This window comes from Watersipora subatra, chromosome 3 (genome assembly GCF_963576615.1).
Source record: "Watersipora subatra chromosome 3, tzWatSuba1.1, whole genome shotgun sequence".
In the NCBI taxonomy this organism is placed as follows: Eukaryota; Metazoa; Bryozoa; class Gymnolaemata; order Cheilostomatida; family Watersiporidae; genus Watersipora; species Watersipora subatra.
In genome coordinates, this window is record NC_088710.1 from 46,246,972 (window position 1) to 46,258,961 (window position 11,990).

At 33.5% G+C, this 11,990-nt stretch overlaps 1 protein-coding gene across 1 annotated transcript in view; it reads right to left on the reverse strand.

Moving 5' to 3' along the window:
- The window catches only part of LOC137390652 (adventurous-gliding motility protein Z-like), a 29,847-nt gene extending 18,080 nt beyond the window's left edge, over positions 1 to 11,767 (reverse strand). Inside the window, exons 1-2 of the mRNA XM_068076979.1 lie at positions 11,731 to 11,767; positions 10,965 to 11,093 (exon numbers count right to left, since the gene is read on the reverse strand). Of these exons, the coding sequence (XP_067933080.1) occupies positions 10,965 to 11,093; positions 11,731 to 11,767 (166 nt within the window). The remainder of the gene's footprint in view (positions 1 to 10,964; positions 11,094 to 11,730) is intronic.
- Between the last annotated feature and the right edge of the window lie 223 nt (positions 11,768 to 11,990).

An 11,990-nucleotide genomic window follows, 5' to 3' on the forward strand; every position in this document is an offset into this window, starting at 1 on the left:
ATATTGGTCAAAGATGTTTTTATTTATCGCATACCCCATCTGCATGCTAATTATTTTAGCGTTGCAAGCACGCGTTACGATGCCTCTGTTAATAACTCTGTTGAGACCTAAGTTTATGCAGCACGATGCTTCTTCATTTTCTTTCGTTAGGGCTAATTTATTCCGCCCCACAATATTGACAAATTATCTCGAACTTAAAATTTGGCGATTCGTGTACTGATCATATACAGTAGAACCTCGGTTCTTGGACACTTCAGTTCTTGACCAACTGCGTTTTTGACCAAAGATTTTGAGATTTGTTTGTCTCGGATCTCGAACATAAATTCAGTTCTTGACCAAACCGGATCATGCGCATTGGAATTGGTACAGCTCCGGAAACAGCATGGAGACATTTGTTAACAAACAGAGAAGCAATTTACGCTTCATAATTTCTTTACAAAAAGGGAGGAACCATCTGGGACGACGTCTCCTTCACTGAAGAGATTTGCTAAGGAGATAAGCCCTCTAGTCGAGTTACCCTAAATTGTTTTGGAGGAGAATTCTCTTTCAAAGATGTGAAGTAAATGTGTCATTGCTGTTTATATATTTTTTTCTTACGATTTTTGATGTAACTGATCTGTTGCATTTTTTTGCTGTTTCATCATCAATTTCTGCCATTTTTGTCTTGTATCTTAACCTTTAACGTTTTTGATGTTTTAAGAGCAAAAATATAATAGTCTATATCCTCTGTTATTATAATAGTCTATATCATCTGTTATTATAATACTCTATATCCTCTGTTATTATAATATTCTATATCTTCTGTTATTATAATAGTCTATATCTTCTGTTATTATAATAGTTTATATCCTCTGTTATTATAATAGTCTATATCTTCTGTTATTATAATACTCTATATCTTCCGTTATTATAATAGTTTATATCCTCTGTTATTATAATATTCTATATCTTCTGTTATTATAATACTCTATATCTTCTGTTATTATAATAGCCTATATCTTCTATTATTATAATAGTCTATATCCTCTGTTATTATAATAGCCTATATCCTCTGTTATTATAATATTCTATATCTTCTGTTATTATAATACTCTATATCCTCTGTTATTATAATAGTCTATATCCTCTGTTATTATAATATTCTATATCTTCTGTTATTATAATAGTCTATATCCTCTGTTATTATAATATTCTATATCTTCTGTTATTATAATACTCTATATCTTCTGTTATTATAATAGCCTATATCTTCTATTATTATAATAGTCTATATCCTCTGTTATTATAATAGCCTATATCCTCTGTTATTATAATATTCTATATCTTCTGTTATTATAATAGTTTATATCCTCTGTTATTATAATATTCTATATCTTCTGTTATTATAATACTCTATATCTTCTGTTATTATAATAGCCTATATCTTCTATTATTATAATAGTCTATATCCTCTGTTATTATAATAGCCTATATCCTCTGTTATTATAATATTCTATATCTTCTGTTATTATAATAGTCTATATCCTCTGTTATTATAATATTCTATATCTTCTGTTATTATAATAGTCTATATCTTCTGTTATTATAATAGTTTATATCCTCTGTTATTATAATAGTCTATATCTTCTGTTATTATAATACTCTATATCTTCCGTTATTATAATAGTTTATATCCTCTGTTATTATAATATTCTATATCTTCTGTTATTATAATACTCTATATCTTCTGTTATTATAATAGCCTATATCTTCTATTATTATAATAGTCTATATCCTCTGTTATTATAATAGCCTATATCCTCTGTTATTATAATATTCTATATCTTCTGTTATTATAATACTCTATATCCTCTGTTATTATAATAGTCTATATCCTCTGTTATTATAATATTCTATATCTTCTGTTATTATAATAGTTTATATCCTCTGTTATTATAATATTCTATATCTTCTGTTATTATAATACTCTATATCTTCTGTTATTATAATAGCCTATATCTTCTATTATTATAATAGTCTATATCCTCTGTTATTATAATAGCCTATATCCTCTGTTATTATAATAGTCTATGAGGCTATCTCCTGTGTCACTGCATGAGGCTATATATCATATTCCTTTTAAGAGCAAAACATACAAAATGTTTACTTTTGTTTTCTTTTTCCATCATCATAAATAGAAAACCTTTTATTAAAATTAAACACGATCTATTTCTACCCGTTTTTATTTATAGTATGCAGTATACAGTACAGTTTATGGTGTAAAATGTAAAATACTTTACCAAAGTTGTTTTCTCGCCTTGGAATGGATTAAAATTTACATACATTTATTCTAATGGGAAAAGTTGTTTTGGATCTCGAACAACTCGGTTTTCGGACAACCTTCTGGAACGGATTATGTTTGAGAACCGAGGTTCCACTGTACGTTATTAAAAGATATACGCTGCTGAAAAATATGAAAATTTAAATTTACAGTCGTTTGAAAACTTTTACAGTTGTTTTATTTATTTTTAATTTAGTTGTTCTTATCCTGCGCAAAACCTTTTTTTCATGATATGAAGTTTGAAAGTTACAGTTGTTTGACAAAGTCTGAAAACCTTTACAGCTGTCTTTTTTCTTTTTTAATTTATTTCAACTACACAAAACACTTCTTTCATGATGTGTAGTTTGAAAGTTAGAATGGGAAATGTTGTTATATGTTAAATACAAATAAGTTTTCTGTCCAAATACTTTTTTATAACCCGGGCAACGCCGAGTAGCACAGCTAGTTTATATATAAATCTCAGTCTTTGTGTGTTTTTTCTTATTCTGTAATTCTGTGTGTCCAGTTATAACTATTAAAATCCTACGACGAAAAGCTCATACTGTGCTGGATTTGAACTCACAAATATTGCACCCGCATGTTTGGGAACCAATCATCTAACCACAAGTCCACAAAGGTTCTTACAACTCCAATGCTCTTACTATATACTGTATAACAGAACTGGGTAAAGTTGTTGTTGCGGCTCTTTCAACTGTGAAAATTCTGATTCTTTTAACGTATATAAAAATATCCTTGTAATATGCTGTACAAAACTACATGCATTGTGACATATTAGGCTTATTTGAAAGTGCATTATTACTGCATTATATATAGCCTACACATGCATCATGAGTCATAATTCATGACATCGTGCACATGTAGCTTTTCTGATGTAATAACGTGGGTTGCTGACTTAATAATGACAAAATTAGAATGCTCCAGAAACGTTTATCTGGAAGTCATTTCATCATGATTTCATAATGCTGGCTTATATAAGATGCTGTGTCTTAGTTGAACATGTCATTTGCAGTTAAGCCAATTAATGCAGCGGGAGTTGCGATGGCATCTTCAACAAAACAAACCATTTCCAGAGTTACAATGGGAGCCTCACAAAGTAAACAAAATTGAAACGAATCTACAAGAGAATTCAAAGATGAGTGGACCTTGGAATATGCGTTCATCTTTAGGCATGGCAAACCGCAATGTCTATTGTGCCAGGAAACGATCTCCGCTAACAAGAAGATGAACATCAAATGACATCATGAGACGAAACACAGAGAGCTTACTACTACATTTCTACTGGGATCTGTAGCTAGACATCAAAAGTTAGATAAACTTCAAAAATCACTAAGTTTTTCAGAAAATATGCTAGCTTCTCTACGAGTGTCAAAGATTCCAGCAAAAGCAATGCTTGCCTATTCTCATGCTGAGATTGTAAAGAATGCATGGTTGAGGCTATGCAAACACCTTTTCCAGATAAGCGTGATGTGATTGGTAAAGTCAAGGCGATACCACTTTCTAGGAAAACTTCTACTGGCAGAATTGAAGGTATTAATGATTATCTCAGTATGACTTAGCTAACCCATATAGACTGGTCAGATTACTTTTCAATCGTTATTGATGAATCTACTGATATAATGGATGTAGCTCAATTAGCAGTCTTTGTAAGGTATATAGGCTACTGTGTGTACACTAACAACTGGTAATGCCATTTTTACCATGTAGTTGCAAGCTGAAATCATACATGTGCATTTTAAGAGACAGTAAAGAGAGAACGCAGCTCCAACTGGAAAAGGATGCACCTATTTTATGATATTTGTGTCAAAATTACTAACCACACATTTATACTACATGCTTCTTTATAAAGCATCAGCATGTTTCTTTATAAAGCATAGTATTATGCTTTAGTCCTATAACCTGTGTTACAGATTCTTTGATGGTGAAGAAATGAAGGAGGAGCTTCTTACTTTGGTTGGATGAGAAGGAGAAACCACTGGTCAGATTATCTATGATGCCCTTGTTAAAGGACTTAATAATATGCAGATACCTCTCAAAAAATGCATATCTGCAACAACAGATGGCGCACCAGCCATGGTTGGAAGGGAAGAGAGCAAGGTTTCATAGCTAGATCGAAGAAGGATATGCCATCAATGCTAAAATTCCATTGCATTATCCACCAAATTGTATTATGCTAAAAACTAAATGATCACTTTCAACAACTAATGTGTAAGGCTATGAAGACTATCAATTTTCTCAGAAGTCAATCAACTCTCAGACACAGAAACTTAAGGAAGTTTCTCAAAGAAAGTGATGCCACTTGTGAAGATTTACTAACATACAATATAATCAGATTTGGCTAAGTAATGGAAATACTCTGTCGAGGTTGTGAAGTATTCGTCAAGAGCTAACCTCATTTTTAAATACATGCACAAACCTGAATGCAAAACAGTTTTAAGAGATGATGAGCTCTGCTAAAGATATGAGTGACTTCGCTTTCCTTGTTGACATTTGTGGCAATTTGAATGATCTGAACCTCAAGCTTCAAGGGAAGAACAAGACTATCATTGATACACTACCAGCTGTTTAAGCCTTCTCCCATAAGTTGGAGTTGTTTCTGGTAGATGTGCAAGGTGATGTGCTAGATGATGTGTTTCCCTTTCCTACACTAAAAGCAGTTTTAGATGAGGATGAAGAAATGCCTCTTGTGCAGCTGATTACACTCACTTCATAGAAAAGCTGCATCAAAAGTTTAACAATCGATTTAGTCAGTTTTAATTTTTGAAACACATCATACAACTCATAAAAGCACCTCAGAAGGCAAAGCCTAATAGAGAGGGGTTACTCAGTTGCCATTGAAGAGTGTTAATGCTTCATCTCTGCAACTGGAGTTGTGTCACCTCAAAGGTACAGATATAAATGAAATTGAGGAGGGCTTCTACTTGAAAGCTTCAACAAAGGTTGAATGTCTATAGCTTGCTCAACTAGGAAGATGGTTGCACACATTTATAGGTGAATCAGCGTTTTGATACATGAATAATATCAACAGCAAGTTGAGATCCACTTTGACTCAAGATCACTTGTCTCAGCTGCTAAGAATATTATGCTGCAGGAGAGAGAGATAACCAAGAGATAATGAGCAGCCATAAACAATTCCATGTATCTCACTAAACTTTAAGCTATACAAAGCTCTTTAGGCTTACTCCAACATTATTCAATGCTATTGTAAAAGTATTCTAATAAATAAATTTAATTACAATACAACTACCAAATTTGTATTATTAGTATGAAATGTTATACTGTAATACACACATTATGCGGCTCCCAAAAATCTTGCAACTTTGAAATTTGGCTCTTTGAGAAAAAACTTTGCCCACCCCTGCTGTATAGTAAGAAAAAGTTACCAATACTTTTACCAATTTCACACGCTAAATGACATATTAATTGATACATTGTGTCTACGGGTTATGATGATGCTGTTATAAAATACTTTTTGCTTAACTCTATAAAACACGATGCTTTTTCGTCTTTGCCATACTGTGTCAACATTGTTTTTTCGCCATATAATATTAACAAAGATTTCTCTCGAAATTAAAATTTGGCGATTTGTGTTCTGATTAAGTATGTTATTAAAATATGTATGTTGCTCGCCATGGTGAGTTCAGCATTATCCGTTATGGTAAAAACGGATTCGCAAACAGATAGGTGATAAAATTTTAGTTAAAAGTTTGACGTTTACTAAAATACATACTAAAACTTCCTTTAAGTATGATTGTGTTTAGTAAGCTAAATTCATTTAAGTTAGATTCAGCGTTTACATTACACGTCTGTCTCGAAGGTAAGAACTCTCCACGGTGCTTTCTACGCGTAATACATTGTAATGTTACATTTTCTTACAGATCATAACCACAAAATACATTCAAGTTTTTGTAGGTAACTATAATTATTAAGGTTAACATATTGTTTTGTTACTAATTTTTTGTGATGATGATTTTGATGATTTTTATTAGGCGTTTGCATAAGACAATTACTATGGGTTTCTATACTACTCTATACAATACTTTCGACTTATGATGCCAACACGGAAACGCACTAAAATCATTTAATCGTATACCAAATAGTTTTTCATTGCAATCTTAACAAAACAGACTATACATAGCCATTACTTGTTAATGATTTCACATTTACATTTAAACACCTTTTTATTTTAACGCAATATAATACAACAACCTATTTAACACACAATTTTATTTTTTCTCCTAACTTATTTCACCAAAACACTTCTTTGATTATATGAAATTTAAAAGTTAAAGTTGTTTGAAAAAGTTTGAATGTAAGTTGTTTTATTTTTCTCATAATTCATTTGAACTGCACAGAAAACACTTCGCTCATATTATGAAGTTTAAAAAATTTAAACTGGTAAATGTTGTATATGTTAAATAAAATTAATTTTTTGTCTAAAGACTTTTTTATTACCCGGGCAACGCCGGGCATTCAGCAAGTTATCTATATATATATATATATATATATATATATATTTCTCAAAGTTCGTCGTCGTTGTATATGTCCAGTTAAAGCTAATAAAGTCTTGAAATAAAGAATCCATTAAGTAGAATATTTGATTTCGCGACCTACCGTTCACCAGTCCAAAGCCTTACTAACTAAGCCACATGTGCTTGATAGGTTTGCTAGGCGATATATGTCGCTATATGGGAAAATAGGCTACTGCTTTTGGTCACGACGCAAAGTCATGGCCTAACGTCACGAAGAGGGGTAGCTCTTATTATTAAGCTTACTCAAATTAATCCAAATAGGCTAATAGCAAGTGGCAGGCAACTCTCATTACCTCTCATTATTTATAAGCTGATTTTAATACCCGAGCAATGCCGGGTAGCACAGCTAATTATATATATAAATCTTAATGTTTGTTCGCCTGTCTGTCTGTACTTCCGTCTGTCCAGCTATAGCGATAAGGTTTTAAGAATGAGATATCCGCTGCGAACTGGATTTGAACTCACAACCTCCAGTTCTTCCGACATTCATTTATCCAATACACCGCACATACTTGGCACTTACTTGGAATACATGCTAATTTTTCATATCTTTCTGTTAAACACTGCATTTAGCGTTATGCGTAAAGCCATACCAGAAAAAAAATCTGTGGAGCTATAAAAGAAGAAAACTGCATTTCCATAAGTGAAGAAAAATGCGTAAACTCAAATAGCCAACAATACTATTGCAATCAGAATAGATCTGTAGTAGGCACTGCAGCCAGTTCGGTATGAATTACACAGAAATAAACACAGTAAACAGAAATAACACAGTACACAGAAATAAACAAACACCTTCATTTAAAAGTTAGAATGTTTGATGTTGCATATGTTGTCTCAAAGCAAATTTTCTGTACAAAAACTTTTTTATTAGCTGTACAACGATAGGCATCCAGCTAGTATATATATATAAAATATGTATAAGTGGAACTTCACTCTATAAGCTAAACATTTAATGTTTAACTTATAGAGTGAAGTTCCACTTATACATATTTTATTTAGCTCTGATTTATCATTGAGCACTCTGTAATGAACTGGGCAGCATCCACTTTGTCTATATATATATATATATATATATATATATACATATATAAAAATTGTTTCCCCACCCCGGATACCCTGTGTGGGTGGTAAATTCTGCTGTAACTCGGGTCTCCTACCAGAGACCTGGGAGTTTGAGCACTCGCCTCAAGATCTTAGCTGTTCCCAATAGCGCACTTTTCTGCAACTCACCTGAGTTGATTGTTGTTGGTATTTGGGCAAGCCACATTTTATGCGCCGGTGTTATTGCGCCCAGTGCCCCAATGACTACTGGGATTACAGTTGTTCTTACATTCCAGCATTTTTCAATTTCTTCTCCAAGAGGGAGATATTTCTCTACCCTTTCTTTTTCTTTGCTGGCTATATTGTAGTCAATGGGTACTGCTATATCTATTATAGTAGCCCTCTTGTTCTCCATGTCTACCACCACTATATCTGGTTGGTTTGCTAGGACATGCTTGTCAGTTTGGATGTAGAAGTCCCAGAGGATCTTAGCGCGGTCATTTTCATTGACCTTACCAGGAGCTTCCCAGCAGTGTTGTGGTTTATTAAGGCCATACTCATCACATAGACTTCTATACACAATACCTGCGACATAATTATGCCGCTCAGTGTATGCGTTCCCTGCTAGCTGCTTGCATCCACTGATGATGTGTTGGATGGTCTCAGGTGCATCTTTGCACAGTCTGCATCTAGGATCGTCGCTAGTGTGATAGAGTTTTGTTTGGAGTTGCCTTGTTGGGAGCAGTTGTTCCTGGGCTGCCATGATTAGCGACTCTGTATTGGCCATTAGGTTTTCTTTGTTCAGCCACATATATGTCTGGTGAAGATCGCCAACCTTAGATATTTGTTGGTGGTAAGCACCATGAAAAGGTTTCGTATATATATATATATATATATATATATATACATGTATATATATATATACATGTATATAAACTTTTTAATTTTTTCCATATTTTAATTGGCACTAAAAATGTTATACATATGTATATTTATTTATATATATATATATAGATATACATATATTGGAAATATATACTTTACGTACTTACATTTACAAGGTGGAGATGTAGTGTATGTGGTCTTAGATGAAGCCAAAGTTGTAGCCGCTGTAATGGAAACAACAGTCAATGTAGGCCATTGTGTTACCTGAGTTGTGAAGTTGGAATTGTCGCCTACATATATGTAGGCGACAGATTTATATATAAATATGTTATCACAATCTATAACACTGTTTATATAAACAAAAAGTTCTAAAGTAGTAATAATCTAATACTTATTTCGTGACTGAAATGTTTGCTACATTTTGCATCCTCAATATATCCACCCAATGGCTGATAAACAGAAACTACCAATTAATAAATCAATAATATAGATATTATTTATTGGTTTGTCAATAGCTAGCTCATTTAACATAGTAAATACTAAATACTTTCAATTCATGGCAGTGACTTTAGTTAAAAAATTGATTTGAATAAAAAGTAATTGGAGCTACGTGTAAGTTTCTCACAGCTTATATTATTGTGACAAAAATTGGTGACTTCGATTTGAAAATTTCTAAATGACAGATGATACCTCCTCATAGAGTATGTATTTAAAGAGAAGTTATTATATGATATTATCAAGGTTAGATTACAGATCACAAAGTTTCTACAAAGAAAATTAGTGATTATTATTACGTAGTCTTCTATATCACTGCTACTTGTACTTGCCATATTTCTATTGGTTATCTCTAAATTATGTTAGCTTATGAATTGTAAAATCACCTAAGAGTTTATGTTAATAATACCAAAGGTTGAGGTGAGCTCACAATTAACTCTGCTAATTGTCTCCCCTGTCATGTTTAAGTGTAACACTATAATATTTCACTAAAACATTAATACTAGATGTTTTCTCAATTGGCTTCATATATCACCTCAGTGTGAAGGCCAACAACAAGCTATATAAATTTATTACTGTCTGTTAGCTATTGTTAATGTTTCTATAATAATACTAGGTGAATGCCCAGCATTGCACGGGTAATAAAAGATATTTTGCACAGATGATTTATTTCTAATCAACATTTTCTATTCTAACTTTTGAATGAAGATACTTGTTTATTTCTGTGTCTGGTCAATCCATAATTCAAATATTTGAATGCTTGAAGCGTAGCTAAGACAGATTGTTGCAAAGCTAAGACAGATTGTTGCATAGCTAAGACAGATTGTTGCAAAGCTAAGACAGATTGTTGCATAGCTAAGACAGATTGTTGCAAAGCTAAGACAGATTGTTGCAAAGCTAAGACAGATTGTTGCAAAGCTAAGACAGATTGTTGCAAAGCTAAGACAGATTGTTGCAAAGCTAAGACAGATTGTTGCAAAGCTAAGACAGATTGTTGCATAGCTAAGACAGATTGTTGCAAAGCTAAGACAGATTGTTGCAAAGCTAAGACAGATTGTTGCAAAGCTAAGACAGATTGTTACATAGCTAAGACAGATTGTTGCATAGCTAAGACAGATTGTTGCAAAGCTAAGACAGATTGTTGCATAGCTAAGACAGATTGTTGCAAAGCTAAGACAGATTGCTGAAAACATTTCTTACTTCTTATGCTACACATTTGCTCAAGATTTAAAACAGCTTATAAACAGTGTCAGGTATTGTAGTTGCCATGGGCTCAGTCTACCCAATGAATTTGAGTAACTTCGGTCAGTCTAAACCTTTACTATACTAATAACCGTGTCTGTCTTTCAGGGTGCTAGAAAAAAGATTGCGCCTCACAAGAATTCAACCCATAAATTGGGCGAATGCAGGAAAGTGAAGCCGAGCGCAATACCATTAAGCAACGCAGCCAGTTAGCCACAGGTTGGAATAATTGTACTTATGATAATACAGGTCATGATCTCTCATCCAATCGTGATCTTCAAGCCTGCTAGTTTGAATCCATAGTAACATGTATTTCATGATATGGCAAGTTTCCTATAACTTTACTACTATAACTGGACATATGAATGATCGACCAACAAACAAACACTGAGATTTGATATAAGGTATAAAGATATATTAATATATTGAAAATATATAACCTATATACGTACATTTGAGAGCTGGAGAAATGGAATATGTAGACGTAGATGAAGTCAAATATGCAGCCACCGTATTAGAATCAACAGTTGATGTAGGCCATTGTGGTGCCTGAGCTGTAAAATTAACACTGTCGCCTACATCTAAACAGAAAGTTGTACAACAGTAGCAATCTAATACATGTTCGTCGACTAAAATTTTTGCTCCATTTTGCATCATCAATATAGCCAAACAAAAGCTAAGGAGCAAGAACTACTACTTACTAAATCAATATTATTGATACTATTTATTGCTTTGTCGATAGCTAGTTTATTTAACACGGTGAATACTTTCAATTCATAGCAGCCACATCAGTTAAAAAAGTTGATTTGTACTAAAAAATTTGGAGCTTGGTGTAACAGTCTCAAAAATATTTTATTGAGGCAAAAATTGGTGACTTCAGTTTCAATTTGATTTCTGTCAAGCCAAAAAACAAAACACATCTGGCCAATGTGTTGGAAAAGTTGATGATGGTGCCTTGGACTCTGGTTCCAGCTCTCCAATTTAACACACCTCAATATGCAGGTCCCGGGAATATAGAATACTTCATAAGCCGCCTCCAAGAAGTAGCCGAGGTCAACCGTTAAACGAGGGTAGCCAGGCTGCTACACCTATGAGTAGTTCAACATGTAAAAAGAATGCAGAAAACTGCTGTCAGGCAAATCATGTCGAAGACGTCTTTGGTGCATAGAGGGCTGCATTTGGCTTTTCTTCTAGGCAGGCTCAGTCTGAACTGAGTACCTTGAGAAGAGACGCGCAGACCATCTTCTAAAAGCATGCTGTCTGAATAGAGAAGCTGGGCCGGGTAGCATACGACATCTGCCAAACCCTCACCAGACAAACATGGCAAAAGAGATGCTTCGTAATATGCTGAACAACCTCGGCCTGCAACGGTTTCTACTGGCTGTGCCTACTTCTACGTTGTTTGACGTAGTGCAAGCTATCAAGGAGTTCTTTCAGATATGGCCTGGGAATGCCAACAACTGGCTGTCTGGTTCGTA